The sequence below is a fragment of the Onthophagus taurus genome, chromosome 5 (assembly GCF_036711975.1).
Source record: "Onthophagus taurus isolate NC chromosome 5, IU_Otau_3.0, whole genome shotgun sequence".
Taxonomy (NCBI): domain Eukaryota; kingdom Metazoa; phylum Arthropoda; class Insecta; order Coleoptera; family Scarabaeidae; genus Onthophagus; species Onthophagus taurus.
Window position 1 is genome coordinate 121876 of NC_091970.1, and position 28000 is coordinate 149875.

The 28000-nt window shown below is 28.3% G+C and overlaps 2 protein-coding genes across 2 annotated transcripts in view; one reads left to right on the top strand and one right to left on the bottom strand.

Annotated features, from left to right (window-relative positions):
* The window catches only part of LOC111420091 (protein gooseberry-neuro-like), a 135017-nt gene that overhangs the window by 67696 nt on the left and 39321 nt on the right, over window positions 1-28000 (bottom strand). The gene's annotated exons all lie outside the window — the stretch shown is intronic.
* LOC111422207 (paired box protein gooseberry) lies at window positions 10-27820 on the top strand. The gene is made up of 5 exons (XM_071195791.1): window positions 10-295; window positions 7055-7368; window positions 7524-7638; window positions 20885-21584; window positions 27460-27820. Exons 1-5 carry the CDS (start codon window positions 244-246, stop codon window positions 27560-27562), a joined length of 1284 nt encoding a protein of 427 aa, XP_071051892.1. The 5' UTR covers window positions 10-243; the 3' UTR covers window positions 27563-27820.

Below are 28000 nucleotides of genomic sequence, written 5' to 3' on the forward strand. Positions count from 1 at the left end.
AAGAGTCTCAAAACCAAAGCAGAAGGAGCTCGACGACCGTCGGTTTGCGCTTCTTCTTCTTCTTCTTCGACGTTACACACCTCAACTGACAGACGACAAGTCCGGCAAACGGCCAGTTGGTAGTTTTCTTCGTCGATATTAAGAAGTTCCAGTTTAGTGAGATTTCTTTCGAAAGAAACATTTTTGGGAAGAACTTATAGTGTTGTTAAGCGAACAAAAAAGTGCGTGTTTAACTACAAGATTATGGCAGTTTCCACACTTAACATGCCTTATTTTACAGGATATCCTTTTCAAGGTAAGATGAAGATCTTTTTATTGTTACGTCTTGATATCTTTGACTAACCGACCAATTAATAAAATTAATGTTAATAAAATATTTTAATTTTGGTCAATAACAAGCTTAAAATATCCAAGCTGTCATATACAGTTTTATACAAAAAATAAGACGACGACGAGACCCGAAAGATCTTTACAGGATAAGTGAAGATGCCGTCGAAGATGTGCCCTTGGTGTCAAGCGGCCCTTTTGCGGTCGCCTTAACTCCCATAAAACTAAGCCTGTATCCGTATTATTACGCTATCGCGATGGATCACGATGTTCAGATTGAATAAATTATCGGCGTAACCTCTCTTAATCCCTCTTCTTCGTCGACTCGCCGCGATTAGCATAGGAAAGCTTAGATCTGACACTCAAAGTTCAACAATATCATTCGTTTTTGAAAAAATCAAGAAAAATTGGTACAAAAAAATAAATAAAAAAAAAGAGACGGAGATTGTAAAATGACCCGTTAATTCTTGGAGAGGCTGCTGGCGCGATCTGGTGTTGCCCGAAGGTGGTACGGTCCTCTGATGAAAACGGGCATTAGTGAGATCAAAGAGGCCGCTGACCGGGGCCGACTTTTCATTTTGTTAAATGTCCCACGCCCACCTAAGATATCATATACATAACCGTCAGTTGAGTTCTCTCTCAACTCGAGTATACACACATTCTCTCTGGGGTTCGTTCTTCTCCTCTTGCAGTACCCATTGTGTACCTCCTCTTCATCATCCTCCTTTCCTCTCTACATTTCTTTTTATTCATTATCATCGAATTCCTTAAAATAACTCCAAAGAATTACCTCAAGAACTTCTTTTTCTTCGAAGGGGTGTCGGTCAAGGACGGGATGATTGTAGGTAGAAAGATTTGACACGTGCCGAACAAAAAGGGATGTTAAATGGGGTCAAAACACAAATCTATTCTCTTACTGCAATGAAACCATTCAGAAAAAATCATAATTTTTAAATTAGCATCTTTTTTTCTCTATATTTTTCCAATCCAACCCATCAACTATTATACATCATTTTAAAGAGAAAGCTTTGAGCTTTAATTTAAAATAAGTTTCATTCTTTAATTTCAATAAATACGGCTTCCAGGAATTTTTAAATTAGCATCTTTTTTGACACTTTTAAATGTAAGTGTTATTTCAACATTTTTTTTCTTAATATTTTTCCAATCCAACCCAACAATTATTATACATCATTTTAAAGAGAAAGCTTTGAGCTTTGATTTAAAATAAGTTTCATTCTTTAATTTCAATAAATACGGCTTCCAGGAACTTTTAAATTAGCATCTTTTTTGACACTTTTAAATATAAGTGTTGTTTCAACATTTTTTTTCTTAATATTTTTCCAATCCAACCCAACAATTATTATACATCATTTTAAAGAGAAAGCTTTGAGCTTTAATTTAAAATAAGTTTCATTTCTTAATTTCAATAAATACGGCTTATAGGAATTTCTAAATTAGCATATTTTTTGACACTCTTAGGTTATACGAAAATGTAAGTTTTATTTCAACTTTTTTTTTCTCTATATTTTTCCAATCCAACCCAACAATTATTATACATCATTTTAAAGAGAAAGCTTTGAGCTTTAATTTAAAATAAGTTTCATTCCTTAATTTCAATAAATACGGCTTACAGGAATTTTTAAATTAGCATCTTTTTTGACACTTTTAGGTTATTCGAAAATGTAAGTTTTGTTTAAAAATTTTTTTTCTCTATTTTTTTCCAATCCAACCCAACAATTATTATACATCATTTTAAAGAGAAAGCTTTGAGCTTTAATTTAAAATAAGTCTCATTCCTTAATTTCAATAAATACGGCTTCCAGGAATTTTTAAATTAGCATCTTTTTTGACACTTTTAGGTTATATAAAAATGTAAGTTTTATTTCAACATTTTTTTTCTTAATATTTTTCCAATCCAACCCATCAACTATTATACATCATTTTAAAGAGAAAGCTTTGAGCTTTAATTTAAAATAAGTCTCATTCCTTAATTTCAATAAATACGGCTTCCAGGAATTTTTAAATTAGCATCTTTTTAACATTTTTAGGTTATTCGAAAATGTAAGTTTTGTTTCAAAACTTTTTTTCTCTATATTTTTCCAATCCAACCCAACAATTATTATACATCATTTTAAAGAGAAAGCTTTGAGCTTTAATTTAAAATAAGTTTCATTCCTTAATTTCAATAAATACGGCTTCCAGGAATTTTTAAATTAGCATCTTTTTAACATTTTTAGGTTATTCGAAAATGTAAGTTTTGTTTCAAAACTTTTTTTCTCTATATTTTTCCAATCCAACCCAACAATTATTATACATCATTTTAAAGAGAAAGCTTTGAGCTTTAATTTAAAATAAGTTTCATTCCTTAATTTCAATAAATACGGCTTCCAGGAATTTTTAAATTAGCATCTTTTTAACATTTTTAGGTTATTCGAAAATGTAAGTTTTGTTTCAAAACTTTTTTTCTCTATATTTTTCCAATCCAACCCAACAATTATTATACATCATTTTAAAGAGAAAGCTTTGAGCTTTAATTTAAAATAAGTTTCATTCCTTAATTTCAATAAATACGGCTTCCAGGAATTTTTAAATTAGCATCTTTTTTGACACTTTTAGGTTATATAAAAATGTAAGTTTTATTTCAACATTTTTTTTCTTAATATTTTTCCAATCCAACCCATCAACTATTATACATCATTTTAAAGAGAAAGCTTTGAGCTTTAATTTAAAATAAGTCTCATTCCTTAATTTCAATAAATACGGCTTCCAGGAATTTTTAAATTAGCATCTTTTTAACATTTTTAGGTTATTCGAAAATGTAAGTTTTGTTTCAAAACTTTTTTTCTCTATATTTTTCCAATCCAACCCAACAATTATTATACATCATTTTAAAGAGAAAGCTTTGAGCTTTAATTTAAAATAAGTTTCATTCCTTAATTTCAATAAATACGGCTTCCAGGAATTTTTAAATTAGCATCTTTTTAACATTTTTAGGTTATTCGAAAATGTAAGTTTTGTTTCAAAACTTTTTTTCTCTATATTTTTCCAATCCAACCCAACAATTATTATACATCATTTTAAAGAGAAAGCTTTGAGCTTTAATTTAAAATAAGTTTCATTCCTTAATTTCAATAAATACGGCTTCCAGGAATTTTTAAATTAGCATCTTTTTAACATTTTTAGGTTATTCGAAAATGTAAATTTTGTTTCAAATTATTTTTTCTCTATTTTTTTCCAATCCAACCCAACAATTATTATACATCATTTTAAAGAGAAAGCTTTGAGCTTTAATTTAAAATAAGTTTCATTCCTTAATTTCAATAAATACGGCTTACAGGAATTTTTAAATTAGCATCTTTTTAACATTTTTAGGTTATTCGAAAATGTAAGTTTTATTTCAACTTCTTTTTTCTCAATATTTTTCCAATCCAATCCAACAATTATTATACATCATTTTAAAGAGAAAGCTTTGAGCTTTAATTTAAAATAAGTCTCATTCCTTAATTTCAATAAATACGGCTTCCAGGAATTTTTAAATTAGCATCTTTTTTGACACTTTTAGGTTATATAAAAATGTAAGTTTTATTTCAACATTTTTTTTCTTAATATTTTTCCAATCCAACCCATCAACTATTATACATCATTTTAAAGAGAAAGCTTTGAGCTTTAATTTAAAATAAGTCTCATTCCTTAATTTCAATAAATACGGCTTCCAGGAATTTTTAAATTAGCATCTTTTTAACATTTTTAGGTTATTCGAAAATGTAAGTTTTGTTTCAAAACTTTTTTTCTCTATATTTTTCCAATCCAACCCAACAATTATTATACATCATTTTAAAGAGAAAGCTTTGAGCTTTAATTTAAAATAAGTTTCATTCCTTAATTTCAATAAATACGGCTTCCAGGAATTTTTAAATTAGCATCTTTTTTGACACTCTTAGGTTATACGAAAATGTAAGTTTTATTTCAACTTTCTTTTTCTCTATATTTTTCCAATCCAACCCAACAATTATTACACATCATTTTAAAGAGAAAGCTTTGAGCTTTAATTTAAAATAAGTCTCATTCCTTAATTTCAATAAATACGGCTTCCAGGAATTTTTAAATTAGCATCTTTTTGACACTTTTAGGTTATATGAAAATGTAAGTTTTATTTCAACTTTTTTTTTCTCTATATTTTTCCAATCCAACCCATCAACTATTATACATCATTTTAAAGAGAAAGCTTTGAGCTTTAATTTAAAATAAGTTTCATTCTTTAATTTCAATAAATACGGCTTCCAGGAATTTTTAAATTAGCATCTTTTTTGACACTCTTAGGTTATACGAAAATGTAAGTTTTATTTCAACTTTTTTTTTCTCAATATTTTTCCAATCCAACCCAACAATTATTATACATCATTTTAAAGAGAAAGCTTTGAGCTTTAATTTAAAATAAGTTTCATTCCTTAATTTCAATAAATACGGCTTCCAGGAATTTTTAAATTAGCATCTTTTTTGACACTCTTAGGTTATACGAAAATGTAAGTTTTATTTCAACTTCTTTTTTCTCAATATTTTTCCAATCCAACCCAACAATTATTATACATCATTTTAAAGAGAAAGCTTTGAGCTTTAATTTAAAATAAGTCTCATTCCTTAATTTCAATAAATACGGCTTCCAGGAATTTTTAAATTAGCATCTTTTTTGACACTTTTAGGTTATATGAAAATGTAAGTTTTATTTCAACTTTTTTTTTCTCAATATTTTTCCAATCCAACCCAACAATTATCATACATCATTTTAAAGAGAAAGCTTTAAGCTTTAATTTAAAATAAGTTTCATTCCTTAATTTCAATAAATACAGCTTCCAGGAATTTTTAAATTAGCATCTTTTTTGACACTTAAATGTAAGTGTTGTTTCAACATTTTTTTTCTTAATATTTTTCCAATCCAACCCATCAACTATTATACATCACTTTAAAGAGAAAGCTTTGAGCTTTAATTTAAAATAAGTTTAATTCCTTAATTTCAATAAATACGGCTTCCAGGAATTTTTAAATTAGCATCTTTTTAACATTTTTAGGTTATTCGAAAATGTAAGTTTTGTTTCAAAACTTTTTTTCTCTATTTTTTTCCAATCCAACCCAACAATTATTATACATCATTTTAAAGAGAAAGCTTTGAGCTTTAATTTAAAATAAGTTTCATTCCTTAATTTCAATAAATACGGCTTCCAGGAATTTTTAAATTAGCATCTTTTTTGACACTTTTAGGTTATATGAAAATGTAAGTTTTATTTCAACATTTTTTTTCTTAATATTTTTCCAATCCAACCCATCAACTATTATACATCATTTTAAAGAGAAAGCTTTGAGCTTTAATTTAAAATAAGTCTCATTCCTTAATTTCAATAAATACGGCTTCCAGGAATTTTTAAATTAGCATCTTTTTTGACACTCTTAGGTTATACGAAAATGTAAGTTTTATTTCAACTTCTTTTTTCTTAATATTTTTCCAATCCAACCCATCAACTATTATACATCATTTTAAAGAGAAAGCTTTGAGCTTTAATTTAAGATAAGTCTCATTCCTTAATTTCAATAAATACGGCTTCCAGGAATTTTTAAATTAGCATCTTTTTTGACACTCTTAGGTTATATGAAAATGTAAGTTTTATTTCAACTTCTTTTTTCTTAATATTTTTCCAATCCAACCCATCAACTATTATACATCATTTTAAAGAGAAAGCTTTGAGCTTTAATTTAAAATAAGTTTCATTCCTTAATTTCAATAAATACGGCTTACAGGAATTTTTAAATTAGCATCTATTTAACATTTTTAGGTTATTCGAAAATGTAAGTTTTGTTTCAAAATTCTTTTTCTCTATATTTTTCCAATCCAACCTATCAACTATTATACATCATTTTAAAGAGAAAGCTTTGAGCTTTAATTTAAAATAAGTTTCATTCCTTAATTTCAATAAATACGGCTTACAGGAATTTTTAATCATTATTGTGAACTGTCAAACTTGTCGATTTAACGAAGAATCTTGAAGATTTAATCTTAAACTTCTCCTACCATAATAGGATGATTCTTACACACGTTTGAATCTAATTCCATTTGTATTATTCAAGAGTTTGTTACCTCATCGTCTGGAAGATGAACTATTGTGGATGTTTAATACATCGCAAAAATCATCAATGGTGCCCCTCAACAGGCTATGAATAGGCCCAGTACAAGGACCACCCCGTGATATTTGTATTTCGCTCAAGAATAAAACCAATTCAGTTCTCTTCAACTCCCATTGTTGACCATTTCACAATAACTCTCGGTAATGCTTTTATAAATTTCAACAAGATAATAATTTTATATGCGTCAAGCTATTAATTAGATACAAAATGGAAATGAAACTTTTATTAGTAATTATTGAAGAAAAAAAGGGTTAAAAGTGCTTAATAATTGGCTACTAGTGCTCGCAAAACAGCTAATTTAAAGCGTGGCTGTGGCCTCTTTAAAATTATTAAGGCGCTCACGCAAGGAACAGGTGTTCAATCTTTCTTGCGTCGGTAGTGGTAAAATTCTTCTCCCCACCTCAACTTCGATGTTAATATAGGGGTGAAATTGCTAGGTTCCTCGCAAATGGCTTTTAAATTAACCATCCATTTGCATAATAACTTGTTTATTTTATTAATTTTATTACATTTTAAATTAATCTTTTTGAGACGGTTCTTTTTTGTGTTATAGGTCAAGGTCGCGTGAATCAATTAGGAGGTGTCTTTATTAACGGTAGACCACTTCCGAATCACATCCGATTGAAAATAGTCGAAATGGCAGCCTCCGGAATTCGACCTTGCGTTATTTCACGCCAGCTTCGCGTATCTCACGGATGTGTCTCTAAGATTTTGAATCGATATCAAGAAACCGGAAGCATCAGGCCTGGCGTCATCGGCGGATCTAAACCGAGAGTGGCCACTGCTGAAGTTGAAAGTCGCATCGAGCAACTGAAAAAGGAACAACCCGGTATTTTCTCCTGGGAAATACGCGACAAGCTTATAAAGGTAAAAAAATTCTTATCAAAAATGAAATAAAAACGTGCTACGGTTAACAATGGTCAATCATTTTTTTGTTTGTTTATTTAACAATGTTTATGTTATGAAATGTGCAGTTAATTTTCCGCTTATTTAACTTAAACCAAGATTTTCCTCTATTACAGGAAGGAATATGCGATAAAACGACCGCACCATCTGTAAGTTCAATAAGCAGACTGCTTAGAGGTGGTAGGAAAGAGGACGGCGACAGAAAAAATCACTCAATAGATGGAATCTTGGGTAAGTCATTTATAATTAGTATACAGGTCTCAGCAAGACCGGTCATTAGACGTTTCTTTTAAATTTAGTAAATTTTTATATTTTTCTCGATATTGACGCATCTGAGAGCAAAAATGCAAGAGAGTAATATTGTTAAGAATAAAATTTGCAACAACTTTTGCTCCAAAAGTTTTTTTGTAATATGCTTCGATTCCCGAATGTTACCATTAGCTAATAGCAAAACAAGAAAATGTAGTAAATTTTCATATTTTCGTATTTTTCTCGCTATTGACGCATTTAAGAACAAAAATTAAAGAGACCAATGTTGTTAAGAATAAAATTTGCTACAACTTTTGATCTAAAAGTTTTTTTGTAACATGCTTCGATTCCCGAATGTTACCATTAGCTAATAGTAAAACAAGGAAATGTAGTAAATTTTCATATTTTCGTATTTTTCTAGCTATTGACGCATTTAAGAGCAAAAATGAAAGAGACCAATGTTGTTAAGAATAAAATTTGCAACAACTTTTGCTCCAAAAGTTTTTTTGTAACATGCTTCGATTCCCGAATGTTACCATTAGCTAATAGTAAAACAAGAAAATGTAGTAAATTTTCATATTTTCGTATTTTTCTAGCTATTGACGCATTTAAGAGCAAAAATGAAAGAGACCAATGTTGTTAAGAATAAAATTTGCTACAACTTTTGCTCCAAAAGTTTTTTTGTAATATGCTTCGATTCCCGAATGTTACCATTAGCTAATAGTAAAACAAGAAAATGTAGTAAATTTTCATATTTTCGTATTTTTCTAGCTATTGACGCATTTAAGAGCAAAAATGAAAGAGACCAATGTTGTTAAGAATCAAATTTGCTACAACTTTTGCTCCAAAAGTTTTTTTGTAATATGCTTCGATTCCCGAATGTTACCATTAGCTAATAGTAAAACAAGAAAATGTAGTAAATTTTCATATTTTCGTATTTTTCTCGCTATTGACGCATTTAAGAGCAAAAATGAAAGAGACCAATGTTGTTAAGAATAAAATTTGCTACAACTTTTGCTCCAAAAGTTTTTTTGTAATATCCTTCGATTCCCGAATGTTACCATTAGCTAATAGTAAAACAAGAAAATGTAGTAAATTTTCATATTTTCGTATTTTTCTGGCTATTGACGCATTTAAGAGCAAAAATGAAAGAGACCAATGTTGTTAAGAATAAAATTTGCTACAACTTTTGCTCCAAAAGTTTTCTTGTAATATGCTTCGATTCCCGAATGTTACCATTAGCTAATAGTAAAACAACAAAATGTAGTAAATTTTCATATTTTCGTATTTTTCTCGCTATTGACGCATTTAAGAGCAAAAATGAAAGAGACCAATGTTGTTAAGAATAAAATTTGCTACAACTTTTGCTCCAAAAGTTTTTTTGTAATATCCTTCGATTCCCGAATGTTACCATTAGCTAATAGCAAAACAAGAAAATGTAGTAAATTTTCATATTTTCGTATTTTTCTAGCTATTGACGCATTTAAGAGCAAAAATGAAAGAGACCAATGTTGTTAAGAATCAAATTTGCTACAACTTTTGCTCCAAAAGTTTTTTTGTAATATGCTTCGATTCCCAAATGTTACCATTAGCTAATAGTAAAACAACAAAATGTAGTAAATTTTCATATTTTCGTATTTTTCTAGCTATTGACGCATTTAAGAGCAAAAATGAAAGAGACCAATGTTGTTAAGAATCAAATTTGCTACAACTTTTGCTCCAAAAGTTTTTTTGTAATATGCTTCGATTCCCGAATGTTACCATTAGCTAATAGTAAAACAAGAAAATGTAGTAAATTTTCATATTTTCGTATTTTTCTAGCTATTGACGCATTTAAGAGCAAAAATGAAAGAGACCAATGTTGTTAAGAATCAAATTTGCTACAACTTTTGCTCCAAAAGTTTTTTTGTAATATGCTTCGATTCCCGAATGTTACCATTAGCTAATAGTAAAACAAGAAAATGTAGTAAATTTTCATATTTTCGTATTTTTCTCGCTATTGACGCATTTAAGAGCAAAAATGAAAGAGACCAATGTTGTTAAGAATAAAATTTGCTACAACTTTTGCTCCAAAAGTTTTTTTGTAATATGCTTCGATTCCCGAATGTTACCATTAGCTAATAGTAAAACAAGGAAATTTAGTAAATTTTCATATTTTTGTATTTTTCTCGATATTGACGCATCTGAGAGCAAAAATGCAAGAGAGCAATATTGTTAAGAATAAAATTTGCTACAACTTTTGATCTAAAAGTTTTTTTGTAACATGCTTCGATTCCCGAATGTTACCATTAGCTAATAGTAAAACAAGGATAATTCTTAAGTCTTGCATACTTAAGTCTGCATTTTCAAATTTTTTGTTTGGCCAGAACCCCAGAAACGTCTAATGACAGGTCTCGCTGAGACACCCTGTATAAACCAGCATAATATGTTATTATTCCAATTTAAATCTTATATGTAAGTGTGGGATATCGATCATTATCAAAGATTTTTTCTTTGATTCAATTAAATGGCGGCCGTTGTTGCCGCCCAGCAGCGCCGTCACACGGTAGACCCGCAAATCAAAATGCAAATAGACTGCGTGCCGCTCACTAATTTAGAACGGAGCCGCCGCCGCGTGATGGCGCTTTAAGATACTACGCGGCCGGAACCGGGAGGAGCCATAAAACGTTTAAGCTAATTAATTAATGACGGTTTATTAACTTGATTGATTTATTTTTGGAATGAACTTTTACAAGGTTATTACTAAATAAAAATGGATTTCATTTTTTTTAAGAATTAAAAGATAATAGGTGTGGGTCTAAAATCGATTTCAATTTTAAGGCCCACTTTTACCACCTCCTGATAAATTTATCGGATAGATAAATCCAAAATATTAATATTAAGATCCAAATACAACGTCAACGTCAATTTTGACATATTTGTCATCTTCATTAAAAACCCTTTAAAATGAGTCCAAAGATGATGCACTTATCTCAAAAAACATAAAAGCTTGAATAAACCCGAAGTTAGTAACAATGAAGATAGCAATTTAATTATTAAATATTAATTTTTTATTTTTTTTATCGTATTTTTGTTTCTGCGATAAATTTTAAGACATTTTATAAAAATTAAGAATATGTCAAAATGACATTGACATTTCTAACCGGAAGTTGAACATAATTTCATTAATATTGAAGATAAATATGTCGTGTTTGCACTCATTTTAAAGGATTTTTAATGAAGATTACAAATATGTCAAAATCGAGGTTGACATTTTAAATCTGAAGTTAGTTGTCATATAATAGACAACTTGGTGTTCTTTTATGATGTATTCTTTTTTAAAAAGAACTATTAAAATGAGTCCAAACATTATGTTGCTAGATAAATGAATAAAAGATGTCGCTTGGAGTCATTTAAAAATTATTTTTGGATGGTTTCCTTCTCTGCTAAGTAAAAAATTATACCGGGTGATCCAAAAAGTCGCGTTTAAAAACCGTGGTAACTATGGTAACTATCCTCTAGATAGTTTATCAGGAGGATGGTAAAAGTGGGCCTAAGTTAAAAGAGCTTAACAGTACTAAATGGACTAAATGAAGAGTTTATAGCCGAGCTTGCTTGCGGGCGAGGCGTTACAATGAGGTTCCATAAAGACCTCGGCTTGAAGATATAAACCTCGAAAACTTTTTTATATAAACTGCAACTGCAAGTTAAGCCAAGTAAGGTATATTTTTGGTATTTATTAGAGTTTATAGCCGAGGTTGCTTGCGGGCGAGGCGCTACAATGAGGTTCCATAAAGATAGAGCTTAATAAATATACTGCCTCGGCCGCAAGCGACTTCGGCTTGAAGATATAACCTTATATATTTATATTCTTAACAATATTGCTCTCTTGCATTTTTGCTCTCAGATGCGTCAATAGCGAGAAAAATACGAAAATATGAAAATTTACTACATTTTCTTGTTTTACTATTAACTAATGGTAACATTCGGTAATCGAAGCATGTTACAAAAAAACTTTTAGATGAAAAGTTGTAGCAAATATTATTGTTAACAATATTGCTCTCTTGCATTTTTGCTCTTAAATGCGTCAATAGCGAGAAAAATACGAAAATATGAAAATTTACTACATTTTCTTGTTTTACTATTAGCTAATGGTAACATTCGGTAATCGAAGCATGTTACAAAAAAACTTTTGGAGCAAAAGTTGTAGCAAATTTTATTCTTAACAACATTGGTCTCTTTCATTTTTGCTCTTAAATGCGTCAATAGCTAGAAAAATACGAAAATATGAAAATTTACTACATTTTCTTGTTTTACTATTAGTTAATGGTAACATTCGGGAATCGAAGCATATTACAAAAAAACTTTTCGAGCAAAAGTTGTTGCAAATTTTATTCTTAACAATATTGCTCTCTTGCATTTTTGCTCTCAGATGCGTCAATAGCGAGAAAAATACAAAAATATGAAAATTTACTAAATTTCCTTCTTTTACTATTAGCTAATGGTAACATTCGGGAATCGAAGCATATTACAAAAAAACTTTTGGAGCAAAAGTTGTAGCAAATGTTATTGTTAACAATATTGGTTTCTTTCATTTTTGCTCTTAAATGCGTCAATAGCTAGAAAAATACGAAAATATGAAAATTTACTACATTTTCTTGTTTTACTATTAGGTAATGATAACATTCGGTAATCGAAGCATGTTACAAAAAAACTTTTGGAGCAAAAGTTGTAGCAAATTTTATTCTTAACAACATTGGTCTCTTTCATTTTTGCTCTTAAATGCGTCAATAGCGAGAAAATACGAAAATATGACAATTTACTACATTTTCTTGTTTTACTATTAGCTAATGGTAACATTCGGGAATCGAAGCATATTACAAAAAAACTTTTGGAGCAAAAGTTGTAGCAAATTTTATTCTTAACAACATTGGTCTCTTTAATTTTTGCTCTTAAATGCGTCAATAGCGAGAAAAATACGAAAATAAGAAAATTTACTACATTTTCTTGTTTTACTATTAGCTAATGGTAACATTCGGTAATCGAAGCATATTACAAAAAAACTTTTAGATCAAAAGTTGTAGCAAATTTTATTCTTAACAATATTGCTCTCTTGCATTTTTGCTCTCAGATGCGTCAATATCGAGAAAAATACAAAAATATGAAAATTTATTAAATTTCCTTGTTTTACTATTAGCTAATGGTAACATTCGGGAATCGAAGCATATTACAAAAAAACTTTTCGAGCAAAAGTTGTTGCAAATTTTATTCTTAACAATATTGCTCTCTTGCATTTTTGCTCTCAGATGCGTCAATATCGAGAAAAATACAAAAATATGAAAATTTACTAAATTTCCTTGTTTTACTATTAGCTAATGGTAACATTCGGGAATCGAAGCATATTACAAAAAAACTTTTAGATCAAAAGTTGTAGCAAATTTTATTCTTAACAATATTGCTTTCTTGCATTTTTGCTCTTAAATGCATCAATAGCGAGAAAAATACGAAAATATGAAAATTTACTACATTTTCTTGTTTTACTATTAGCTAATGGTAACATTCGGGAATCGAAGCATATTAAAAAAAAACTTTTGGAGCAAAAGTTGTAGCAAATATTATTGTTAACAATATTGGTTTCTTTCATTTTTGCTCTTAAATGCGTCAATAGCTAGAAAAATACGAAAATATGAAAATTTACTACATTTTCTTGTTTTACTATTAGCTATTGGTAACATTCGGTAATCGAAGCATGTTACAAAAAAACTTTTCGAGCAGAAGTTGTTGCAAATATTATTGTTAACAATATTGGTTTCTTTCATTTTTGCTCTTAAATGCGTCAATAGCTAGAAAAATACGAAAATATGAAAATTTACTACATTTTCTTGTTTTACTATTAGCTAATGGTAACATTCGGGAATCGAAGCATATTACAAAAAAACTTTTGGAGCAAAAGTTGTAGCAAATTTTATTCTTAACAACATTGGTCTCTTTAATTTTTGCTCTTAAATGCGTCAATAGCGAAAAAAATACGAAAATATGAAAATTTACTACATTTTCTTGTTTTACTATTAGCTAATGGTAACATTCGGTAATCGAAGCATGTTACAAAAAAACTTTTAGATCAAAAGTTGTAGCAAATTTTATTCTTAACAATATTGCTCTCTTGCATTTTTGCTCTCAGATGTGTCAATATCGAGAAAAATACAAAAATATGAAAATTTACTAAATTTCCTTGTTTTACTATTAGCTAATGGTAACATTCGGGAATCGAAGCATATTACAAAAAAACTTTTAGATCAAAAGTTGTAGAAAATTTTATTCTTAACAATATTGCTCTCTTGCATTTTTGCTCTTAAATGCGTCATTAGCTAGAAAAATACGAAAATATGAAAATTTACTACATTTTCTTGTTTTACTATTAGCTAATTTTTAGTAGACAACTTGGTGTTCTTTTATGATTATTAAAAAGAACTATTAAAATGAGTCCAAACATTATGTTGCTAGATAAAAACCGTGGTAACCATGGCAACTATCCTCTAGATAGTTTATCAGGAGGATGGTAAAAGTGGGCCTAAGTTAAAAGAGCTTAACAGTACTAAATGGGACGATTTCCAGAAAATTGAGGAAAACTTTAGGAAATTGAAAAACCCAATTGGTGTCAATCAAAATTGTTCTGATCGATTATTAGTAATTATAGGATGCACGATTAAGATTAAATAATTAAAAGGAAATAATGTTGATGATTTGAGGAGGTGTTTAAAAAAAATTTAAAATTAAAAAAGGGTTGTTGGTGGATGTCTAAATGGTTCTAAGTCGAAATTAAGTCGAAATATTCGAAGAATTTTTTTATCGATACCTCCAAAATGAAATTTTCAGTTTATAAAAATCAATTTCCGAACTCCACTCAATACACTCCTCTCAGATAATACCCAAGGTAATAATGGATCATAACGTGTACCCTTTTCCATCTTCATCCTTTAATTTCCTTCTTTATCTGCCGTTCATCTTCGCCATTTATCTTCATCTCTTTTCTACGCGACGATTCTCTCGGTCTGTCGCGAGAGGTCGCTTCAATGAAAACCCGCGCGTCATCAACGTCTTCTTGTGAGGTCCAAGGCAAGCGCGATGAAGTTTAACATCAATTTTCGAGCGTACATCTTTTTTTTGGGCTTCTTTCTTTTTAATTCTTAAAAAAAAAAGAAAAGAAAAGGATTTCAAGGAAACCGGATGTTGAAAACGACTTATTATTACTACAATTAGTTGTAGAATTTAATTTGTATTAATTTATGAGGAAATTTAAAAATCGTTGAGTATTTTTGTTGTCGTCGTCGTCCCCGCCGCCGCAAACGAAACAATAAACGGCCGTCGCAAACCGCAAAATATAATAATATAAAAACGCAATAAAGCGAGCGGCCGATATCAAAGGGATTCGCGCGTTCGCCCGTAATCACCGTTTTATACCCCGATTTGATTAGTATTTAATGACGCGCCGATGAAAACAACAACTAAAAAACTCACTTGAATTAATAAGAAGAAGAATTAGTAAATCGGTAGAATTAAAAACAAATAATCCATTTTTTAATAAAAGTACAAGAAAGGAACATTGGAAATAGTGAAAAACAACAAAATTAATTTCCTGGATGTGACAAAATAAAATACAATATACAGGGTGTCTCACGTAACTGGTTCATTAGAACTTTTTAAGGTTCAACTATTCATATTGTTTCGAAATTTTGGTAGCATGGGTTGTTCTTTCTAAACTTTCGATCTAAAATATTTTCAAGATGGCCACCCCTTCCGGTCTACCGGAAGTAGACCACGACTTCGTTATTTTAAACGGAATGCTATAGTTTTTACTACACCTTTCAATTATACGTAAAAAAATATGTTGACTTTGATAAAAGTTGTTGGTACCTAGCGTTTTTTGTTTTCGAGTTATTTTGATTTTAAGTGTTTTTTGACAAATTTCGCAAAAGCCCATATCTCAGCTAACGATCATTCAAAAAAGCTCTGCATTGGCACGACTACTCTACAGATGCTGCCAAATAGATTGTCATTTGTTGTATCAGAAAATCTTATACAGGATGGTCAAAAATTGAATTATCGTTTCTCAATATTCAATTGCGAAAAAGTCGAAAATTTTAAATGGAACACCCCATATTTCTTCACCCTATCAGAAAGGGAATTTAATTCTCTACAAATTATCTATAAACATTCCTATACCTATTTAGTGTAGTTTCCCTGATATTGGAAAATTAATCAAAATCAGACATAGAATCCCAAAGCCCGTTTTCCCAATATCAGGGAAACTACAATAAATAGGTATAAGAATGTTTATAGGTAATTTGTAGAGAATTAAATTCCCTTTCTGATAGGGTAAAAAAATACGGGGTGTTCCATTTAAAATTTTCGACTTTCCAACCATTGAATATGGAGAAACGGTAATTCAATTTTTGACCACCCTGTATAAGATACTCTGATACAAGAAATGACAATCTATTTGACAACATCTGAAGAGTAATCGTGCCAATCTAGAGGTTTTTTTTAATGAACGTTAACTGAGATATTAAAGAGCATGGCGAAATTTGCCAAAAAAAGCTTAAAATCAAAATAACTTGAAAACAAAAAATGCTAGGTACCAACAACTTTCATCAAAGTCACCATATTTTTTTATGTATAATTGAAAGGTGTACTAAAAACTATAGCATTCCATTTAAAATAACGAAGTTGTGGTCTACTTCCGGTAGAGACACCCTGTATACAGAAAGCCTACACAAACAGATATAATCATTCCTCAAAATTCACAACATGATTACTAGGGCACGGAACTTTTGTAACAAAACGATACGATTTCCCCCCTCCACTCGTTCTGATTAAAAGAACAGCATACTGTTCAGTGGGAAATTAAAATTTCAAGTTAGAAAAAAATTGTGTTAACAAAAATTGTTCCTGAAACAATTCCAAACAAACTTTGTCAACAATTTTTTTTGATTTAATCAATAATTAAGGAGATAACCTCAAAATAATAATTTTTCCGTTTTTATACATAATTACACTTGGATGCTTAATTAATAGAAATGTAAATTTTTTTTATTAAGATAATTGATTCAAAATCGAAATTGAAACAAATTTTATTTAAAACATATTTTGATAAAAACAATAATTATCAAGATAATTAATTTTGATAGCATACTATTCAGAGGGAAATTAAAATTTCAAGTTAGCAAAAAATTGTATTAACAAACACTGTTCCTGAAGTAATTCTAAACAAATTTTGTTAACAGAATTTTTTGATTAAATCAACAATAAGGATATAACCTCAAAAATATTAATTTTTGTACCATACTGTTCAGTGGGAAATTAAAATTTCAAGTTAGAAAAAAATTGTTTTAACAAACACTGTTCCTGAAGCAATTCTTAACAAACATTGTTAACAAAATTTTTTGATTTAATCAATAATTAAGGAGATAACCTCAAAATAATAATTTTTCCGTTTTTATACATAATTATACTTAGATGCTTAATTAATAGAGATGTAAAAATTTTTTATTGAGATAATTGGTTCAAAATCGAAATTGAAACAAATTTTATTTAAAACATTTTTTGATAGAAACAATAATTATTGAGATAATTAATTTTGATAGCATACTATTCAGAGGGAAATTAAAATTTAAAGTTAGCAAAAAATTGTATTAACAAACACTGTTCCTGAAGTAATTCTAAACAAATTTTGTTAACAAAATTTTTTGATTAAATCAACAATAAGGATATAACCTCAAAAATATTAATTTTTGTACCATACTGTTCAGTGGGAAATTAAAATTTCAAGTTCGAAAAAAATTGTGTTAACAAAAATTGTTCCTGAAACAATTCCAAACAAACTTTGTCAACAAGTTTTTTTGATTTAATCAATAATTAAGGAGATAACCTCAAAATAATAATTTTTCCGTTTTTATACTTAATTACACTTGGATGCTTAATTAATAGAAATGTAAAATTTTTTTATTAAGATAATTGATTCAAAATCGAAATTGAAACAAATTTTATTTAAAACATTTTTTGATAAAAACAATAATTATTAAGATAATTAATTTTGATAGCATACTATTCAGAGGGAAATTAAAATTTAAAGTTAGCAAAAAATTGTATTAACAAACACTGTTCCTGAAGTAATTCTGAACAAATTTTGTTAACAAAATTTTTTGATTAAATCAACAATAAAGATATAACCTCAAAAATATTAATTTTTGTACCATACTGTTCAGTGGGAAATTAAAATTTCAAGTTTGAAAAAAATTGTGTTAACAAAAATTGTTCCTGAAACAATTCCAAACAAACTTTGTCAACAATTTTTTTTGATTTAATCAATAATTAAGGAGATAACCTCAAAATAATAATTTTTCCGTTTTTATACATAATTACACTTGGATGCTTAATTAATAGAGATGTAAAAAATTTTTATTGAGATAATTGGTTCAAAATCGAAATTGAAACAAATTTTATTTAAAACATTTTTTGATAGAAACAATAATTATTGAGATAATTAATTTTGATAGCATACTATTCAGAGGGAAATTAAAATTTAAAGTTAGCAAAAAATTGTATTAACAAACACTGTTCCTGAAGTAATTCTAAACAAATTTTGTTAACAAAATTTTTTGATTAAATCAACAATAAGGATATAACCTCAAAAATATTAGTTTTTGTACCATACTGTTCAGTGGGAAATTAAAATTTCAAGTTAGCAAAAAATTTTATTAACAAACACTGTTCCTGAAGTAATTCTAAACAAATATTGTTAACAAATTTTTTTGATTTAATCAATAATTAAGGAGATAACCTCAAAATAATAATTTTTCCGTTTTTATACATAATTACACTTGGATGCTTAATTAATAGAAATGTAAAATTTTTTTATTAAGATAATTGATTCAAAATCGAAATTGAAACAAATTTTATTTAAAACATTTTTTGATAAAAACAATAATTATTGAGATAATTAATTTTGATAGCATACTATTCAGAGGGAAATTAAAATTTAAAGTTAGCAAAAAATTGTATTAACAAACACTGTTCCTGAAGTAATTCTAAACAAATTTTGTTAACAAAATTTTTTGATTAAATCAACAATAAGGATATAACCTCAAAAATATTAATTTTTGTACCATACTATTCAGTGGGAAATTAAAATTTTAAGTTAGAAAAAAATTGTGTTAACAAAAATTGTTCCTGAAACAATTCCAAACAAACTTTGTCAACAATTTTTTTTGATTTAATCAATAATTAAGGAGATAACCTCAAAATAATAATTTTTCCGTTTTTATACATAATTACACTTGGATGCTTAATTAATAGAAATGTAAAATTTTTTTATTAAGATAATTGATTCAAAATCGAAATTGAAACAAATTTTATTTAAAACATTTTTTGATAAAAACAATAATTATTGAGATAATTAATTTTGATAGCATACTATTCAGAGGGAAATTAAAATTTAAAGTTAGCAAAAAATTGTATTAACAAACACTGTTCCTGAAGTAATTCTAAACAAATTTTGTTAACAAAATTTTTTGATTAAATCAACAATAAGGATATAACCTCAAAAATATTAATTTTTGTACCATACTATTCAGTGGGAAATTAAAATTTTAAGTTAGAAAAAAATTGTGTTAACAAAAATTGTTCCTGAAACAATTCCAAACAAACTTTGTCAACAATTTTTTTTGATTTAATCAGTAATTAAGGAGATAACCTCAAAATAATAATTTTTCCGTTTTTATACATAATTACACTTGGATGCTTAATTAATAGAAATGTAAAATTTTTTTATTAAGATAATTGATTCAAAATCGAAATTGAAACAAATTTTATTTAAAACATTTTTTGATAAAAACAATAATTATTGAGATAATTAATTTTGATAGCATACTATTCAGAGGGAAATTAAAATTTAAAGTTAGCAAAAAATTGTATTAACAAACACTGTTCCTGAAGTAATTCTAAACAAATTTTGTTAACAAAATTTTTTGATTAAATCAACAATAAGGATATAACCTCAAAAATATTAATTTTTGTACCATACTATTCAGTGGGAAATTAAAATTTTAAGTTAGAAAAAAATTGTGTTAACAAAAATTGTTCCTGAAACAATTCCAAACAAACTTTGTCAACAATTTTTTTTGATTTAATCAGTAATTAAGGAGATAACCTCAAAATAATAATTTTTCCATTTTTATACATAGTTATACTTGGATGCTTAATTAATAGAAATGTAAAATTTTTTTATTAAGATAATTGATTAAAAATCGAAATTGAAACAAATTTTATTTAAAACATTTTTTGATAAAAACAATAATTATTAAGATAATTAATTTTGATAGCATACTATTCAGAGGGAAATTAAAATTTAAAGTTATCAAAAAATTGTATTAACAAACACTGTTCCTGAAGTAATTCTAAACAAATTTTGTTAACAGAATTTTTTGATTAAATCAACAATAAGGATATAACCTCAAAAATATTAATTTTTGTACCATACTATTCAGTGGGAAATTAAAATTTTAAGTTAGAAAAAAATTGTGTTAACAAAAATTGTTCCTGAAACAATTCCAAACAAACTTTGTCAACAATTTTTTTTGATTTAATCAATAATTAAGGAGATAACCTCAAAATAATAATTTTTCAGATTTTATACATAATTACACTTGGATGCTTAATTAATAGAAATGTAAAATTTTTTTATTAAGATAATTGATTCAAAATCGAAATTGAAACAAATTTTATTTAAAACATTTTTTGATAAAAACAATAATTATCGAGATAATTAATTTTGATAGCATACTATTCAGTGGGAAATTAAAATTTAAAGTTAGCAAAAAATTGTATTAACAAACACTGTTCCTGAAGTAATTCTAAACAAATATTGTTAATAAAATTTTTTCATATATATATTTTTATACATTTTTTTATTGAGAAAATCGTTTTAGAATTTAATTTAGAACAACTTTCGTATGAAATGAATATAATTTACATAGATTAACAATTCAATACATAAAACATTTTTAATTTGTAATAGATTTTTAGCAAAATTGTGTAAAACAAATTGTATCTTTTTATAATAAGAAATTCGATGGTCCTGAGGATGGTTCTACTATTGAACCGAAACCGGTAGAATTAAAAACAAATAATCCATTTTTTAATAAAAGTACAAACAGAAGATATTTTATTTAATTATTTAATTTGGTTTTAGGTCCAAATTCATCGTGCGAAGATAGCGACACCGAATCCGAACCGGGGATTCCCTTAAAACGGAAACAACGCCGATCAAGAACAACGTTCACCGGGGAGCAATTAGAAGCTTTAGAACGAGCTTTCGGGCGCACTCAATACCCCGATGTTTACACCCGCGAAGAATTAGCCCAAAAAACGAAATTAACCGAGGCTCGCGTCCAAGTGTGGTTCTCGAATCGCCGCGCGCGTCTGCGTAAACAATTAAACTCCCAACAATTAAACGCTTTCAACACGATGTCGTTGCAACCCGCTTTTCCTATTCAACACCATCAATATCCCGATACGAGTTCGTTTAATCAAAACGGTTGGGGGCATCAGCAAAGTTACGCGACGCATTCGGCTTTGGCTACCGCGTTGCAATCCGCGGCGATCGCTTCTTCCGGTTCCGGAACGGCGAGTGTTGGTGGTGCGGCTTTGGGGGATTCCCCGAGTCATTCTTCTAATAACGCGAATTCGCCGAGCGCGCAAAATTCTTTGTATAATGCGTATAATAATTTGGAACAAAACAATTTAAACCATCATCAATTTGGGTATAATATGCCGGAAGTGTCGCCGGGTTCGAGTCAACACGGGATCGCGCCGCAACAAAGTTCCGTTTGGACGAGACATCAAAGCAATAAGATGGGGGAAAATTTAAGTTCTTGGCATGAAAATTATAGGTAAGAGAATTGTTGAAATGTTATATCATAAAGCAATCCCGATCAAGCAATTAAAGCAATCAAGAGTGCGTTATTATATATATATTAGCTAATAGTAAAACAAGGAAATTTAGTACATTTTCATATTTTTGTATTTTTCTCGATATCGACGCATCTGAGAGCAAAAATGCAAGAGAGCAATATTGTTAAGAATAAAATTTGCTACAACTTTTGATCTAAAAGTTTCTTTGTAATATGCTTCGATTCCCGAATGTTACCATTAGCTAATAGTAAAACAAGGAAATTTAGTAAATTTTCATATTTTTGTATTTTTCTCGATATTGACGCATCTGAGAGCAAAAATGCAAGAGAGCAATATTGTTAAGAATAAAATTTGCAACAACTTTTGATCTAAAAGTTTTTTTGTAACATGCTTCGATTCCCGAATGTTACCATTAGCTAATAGTAAAACAAGGAAATTTAGTAAATTTTCATATTTTTGTATTTTTCTCGATATTGACGCATCTGAGAGCAAAAATGCAAGAGAGCAATATTGTTAAGAATAAAATTTGCGACAACTTTTGATCTAAAAGTTTTTTTGTAACATGTTTCGAATACCGAATGTTACCATTAGCTAATAGTAAAAGAAAAAAATGTGGTAAATTTTCATATTTTCGTATTTTTCTCACTATTGACACATTTAAGAGCAAAAATGAAAGAGACCAATGTTGTTAAGAATAAAATTTGCTACAACTTTTGCTCCAAAAGTTTTTTTGTAACATGCTTCGATTCCCGAATGTTACCATTAGCTAATAGTAAAACAAGGAAATTTAGTAAATTTTCATATTTTTGTATTTTTCTCGGTATTGACGCATCTGAGAGCAAAAATGCAAGAGAGCAATATTGTTAAGAATAAAATTTGCGACAACTTTTGATCTAAAAGTTTTTTTGTAGCATGTTTCGAATACCGAATGTTACCATTAGCTAATAGTAAAAGAAAAAAATGTGGTAAATTTTCATATTTTCGTATTTTTCTCACTATTGACACATTTAAGAGCAAAAATGAAAGAGACCAATGTTGTTAAGAATAAAATTTGCTACAACTTTTGCTCCAAAAGTTTTTTTGTAACATGCTTCGATTCCCGAATGTTACCATTAGCTAATAGTAAAACAAGGAAATTTAGTAAATTTTCATATTTTTGTATTTTTCTTGATATCGACGCATCTGAGAGCAAAAATGCAAGAGAGCAATATTGTTAAGAATAAAATTTGCTACAACTTTTGATCTAAAAGTTTTTTTGTAACATGCTTCGATTCCCAAATGTTACCATTAGCTAATAGTAAAACAAGGAAATTTAGTAAATTTTCATATTTTTGTATTTTTCTCGGTATTGACGCATCTGAGAGCAAAAATGCAAGAGAGCAATATTGTTAAGAATAAAATTTGCAACAACTTTTGCTCCAAAAGTTTTTTTGTAATATGCTTCGATTCCCGAATGTTACCATTAGCTAATAGTAAAACAAGGAAATTTAGTAAATTTTCATATTTTTGTATTTTTCTTGATATCGACGCATCTGAGAGCAAAAATGCAAGAGAGCAATATTGTTAAGAATAAAATTTGCTACAACTTTTGATCTAAAAGTTTTTTTGTAACATGCTTCGATTACCGAATGTTACCATTAGCTAATAGTAAAACAAGGAAATTTAGTAAATTTTCATATTTTTGTATTTTTCTTGATATCGACGCATCTGAGAGCAAAAATGCAAGAGAGCAATATTGTTAAGAATAAAATTTGCTACAACTTTTGATCTAAAAGTTTTTTTGTAACATGCTTCGATTACCGAATGTTACCATTAGCTAATAGTAAAACAAAAAAATGTAGTAAATTTTCATATTTTCGTATTTTTCTCACTATTGACGCATTTAAGAGCAAAAATGAAAGAGACCAATATTGTTAAGAATAAAATTTGCAACAACTTTTGCTCCAAAAGTTTTTTTGTAATATGCTTCGATTCCCGAATGTTACCATTAGCTAATAGTAAAACAAGGAAATTTAGTAAATTTTCATATTTTTGTATTTTTCTATATTGACGCATCTGAGAGCAAAAATGGAAGAGAGCGATATTGTTAAGAATAAAATTTGCGACAACTTTTGATCTAAAAGTTTTTTTGTAACATGTTTCGATTACCGAATGTTACCATTAGCTAATAGTAAAAGAAAAAAATGTGGTAAATTTTCATATTTTCGTATTTTTCTCACTATTGACACATTTAAGAGCAAAAATGAAAGAGACCAATGTTGTTAAGAATAAAATTTGCTACAACTTTTGCTCCAAAAGTTTTTTTGTAACATGCTTCGATTCCCGAATGTTACCATTAGCTAATAGTAAAACAAGGAAATTTAGTAAATTTTCATATTTTTGTATTTTTCTTGATATCGACGCATCTGAGAGCAAAAATGCAAGAGAGCAATATTGTTAAGAATAAAATTTGCTACAACTTTTGATCTAAAAGTTTTTTTGTAACATGCTTCGATTCCCAAATGTTACCATTAGCTAATAGTAAAACAAGGAAATTTAGTAAATTTTCATATTTTTGTATTTTTCTCGGTATTGACGCATCTGAGAGCAAAAATGCAAGAGAGCAATATTGTTAAGAATAAAATTTGCAACAACTTTTGCTCCAAAAGTTTTTTTGTAATATGCTTCGATTCCCGAATGTTACCATTAGCTAATAGTAAAACAAGGAAATTTAGTAAATTTTCATATTTTTGTATTTTTCTTGATATCGACGCATCTGAGAGCAAAAATGCAAGAGAGCAATATTGTTAAGAATAAAATTTGCTACAACTTTTGATCTAAAAGTTTTTTTGTAACATGCTTCGATTACCGAATGTTACCATTAGCTAATAGTAAAACAAAAAAATGTAGTAAATTTTCATATTTTCGTATTTTTCTCACTATTGACGCATTTAAGAGCAAAAATGAAAGAGACCAATATTGTTAAGAATAAAATTTGCAACAACTTTTGCTCCAAAAGTTTTTTTGTAATATGCTTCGATTCCCGAATGTTACCATTAGCTAATAGTAAAACAAGGAAATTTAGTAAATTTTCATATTTTTGTATTTTTCTATATTGACGCATCTGAGAGCAAAAATGGAAGAGAGCGATATTGTTAAGAATAAAATTTGCGACAACTTTTGATCTAAAAGTTTTTTTGTAACATGTTTCGATTACCGAATGTTACCATTAGCTAATAGTAAAAGAAAAAAATGTGGTAAATTTTCATATTTTCGTATTTTTCTCGCTATTGACACATTTAAGAGCAAAAATGAAAGAGACCAATGTTGTTAAGAATAAAATTTGCTACAACTTTTGCTCCAAAAGTTTTTTTGTAACATGCTTCGATTCCCGAATGTTACCATTAGCTAATAGTAAAACAAGGAAATTTAATAAATTTTCGTATTTTTGTATTTTTCTCGATATTGACGCATCTGAAAGCAAAAATGCAAGAGAGCAATATTGTTAAGAATAAAATTTGCTACAACTTTTGATCTAAAAGTTTTTTTGTAACATGCTTCGATTACCGAGTGTTACCATTAGCTAATAGTAAAACAAAAAAATGTAGTAAATTTTCATATTTTCGTATTTTTCTCGCTATTGACGCATTTAAGAGCAAAAATGCAAGAGAACAATATTGTTAGGAATAAAATTTGCTACAACTTTTGATCTAAAAGTTTTTTTGTAACATGCTTCAATTCCCGAATGTTACCATTAACTAATAGTAAAACAAGGAAATTTGGTAAATTTTCATATTTTTGTATTTTTCTCGATATTGACGCATCTGAGAGCAAAAATGCAAGAGAGCAATATTGTTAAGAATAAAATTTGCAACAACTTTTGATCTAAAAGTTTTTTTTATAATATGCTTCGATTCCCGAACGTTACCATTAGCTAATAGTAAAACAAAAAAATGTAGTAAATTTTCATATTTTCGTATTTTTCTCACTATTCACGCATTTAAGAGCAAAAATGAAAGAGACCAATATTGTTAAGAATAAAATTTGCAACAACTTTTGCTCCAAAAGTTTTTTTGTAACATGCTTCGATTCCCGAATGTTACCATTAGCTAATAGTAAAACAAGGAAATTTAGTAAATTTTCATATTTTTGTATTTTTCTCGATATTGACGCATCTGAGAGCAAAAATGCAAGAGAGCAATATTGTTAAGAATAAAATTTGCTACAACTTTTGATCTAAAAGTTTTTTTGTAACATGCTTCGATTCCCGAATGTTACCATTAGCTAATAGTAAAACAAGGAAATTTAGTAAATTTTCATATTTTTGTATTTTTCTCGATATTGACGCATCTGAGAGCAAAAATGCAAGAGAGCAATATTGTTAAGAATAAAATTTGCTACAACTTTTGCTCCAAAAGTTTTTTTGTAATATGCTTTGATTCTCGAATATTACCATTAGCTAATAGTAAAACAAGGAAATTTAGTAAATTTTCATATTTTTGTATTTTTCTCGATATTGACGCATCTGGGAGCAAAAATGCAAGAGACCAATATTGTTAAGAATAAAATTTGCTACAACTTTTGCTCCAAAAGTTTTTTTGTAACATGCTTCGATTCCCGAATGTTGCCATTAGCTAATAGTAAAACAAAAAAATGTAGTAAATTTTCATATTTTCGTATTTTTCTCACTATTGACGCATTTAAGAGCAAAAATGAAAGAAACCAATATTGTTAACAATAATATTTGCTACAACTTTTGCTCCAAAAGTTTTTTTGTAATATGCTTCGATTCCCGAATGTTACCATTAGCTAATAGTAAAACAAGGAAATTTAGTAAATTTTCATATTTTTGTATTTTTCTCGATTTTGACGCATCTGAGAGCAAAAATGCAAGAGAGCAATATTGTTAAGAATAAAATTTACTACAAGTTTTGATCTAAAAGTTTTTTTGTAACATGCTTCGATTCCCGAATGTTACCATTAGTTAATAGTAAAACAAAAAAATGTAGTAAATTTTCATATTTTCGTATTTTTCTCACTATTGACGCATTTAAGAGCAAAAATGAAAGAGACCAATGTTGTTAAGAATAAAATTTGCTACAACTTTTGATCTAAAAGTTTTTTTGTAATATGCTTCGATTCCCGAATATTACCATTAGCTAATAGTAAAACAAGGAAATTTAGTAAATTTTCATATTTTTGTATTTTTCTCGATATTGACGCATCTGAGAGCAAAAATGCAAGAGAGCAATATTGTTAAGAATAAAGTTTGCAACAACTTTTGCTCCAAAAGTTTTTTTGTAGCATGCTTCGATTCCCGAATGTTACCATTAGCTAATAGTAAAATAAAAAAATGTAGTAAATTTTCATATTTTCGTATTTTTCTCGCTATTGACGCATTTAGGAGCAAAAATGAAAGAGACCAATGTTGTTAAGAATAAAATTTGCTACCACTTTTGATCTAAAAGTTTTTTTGTAACATGCTTCGATTCCCGAATGTTACCATTAGCTAATAGTAAAACAAAAAAATGTAGTAAATTTTCATATTTTCGTATTTTTCTCGCTATTGACGCATTTAAGAGCAAAAATGAAAGAGACCAATATTGTTAAGAATAAAATTTGCTACAACTTTTGATCTAAAAGTTTTTTTGTAACATGCTTCGATTCCCGAATGTTACCATTAGCTAATAGTAAAACAAGGAAATTTAGTAAATTTTCATATTTTTGTATTTTTCTCGATATTGACGCATCTGAGAGCAAAAATGCAAGAGAGCAATATTGTTAAGAATAAAATTTGCTACAACTTTTGATATAAATAAAAAATAATAAAACTGGCGATTAGAATTAGAATTAATTTAATTTTTCTTTTTATAGTTTATTTGCTGGAAGTCACTATGGAGCTCATTCCCCAACGGAAGCCAAGTCCGGTTACCCGTACTTTAGCACAATGGACATGTGTACGAGTAGAGTTCATTAATTTTATTATTATTAAACTAAAGTAGCCCCACGCATACACCGCGGACAATGTAAATACAATCGTTGAGAATATTTATTGCTGTGGTCGTTTCTCGGCTTGTAAATGTATATTATTCTTGTGTGTGTGTAACTAACAATCGTCTTTTATAGTCGTCGGATTTGTCGCATACATAGATTTTAAGCGTCGTATTTATGTCCTTTTATTTTCAAAAAAAAATTATTGTAGGTGCAAGAAATAAAATAAATAATAAAAAAATAATTTCGTTTGATTTTTTCCCCAAAGATAATGACATAGAAAAGTACCATAATTTTATTAAAAAAAAAATCCTTTGATATTATGGGTTGGGAAATATGCAATTCACTTGCAATGGAGATGGGACACCTGCAAGACAACATTCCAGGATAATTACGACCAGCACGTGCAAGATTTGACACGCGC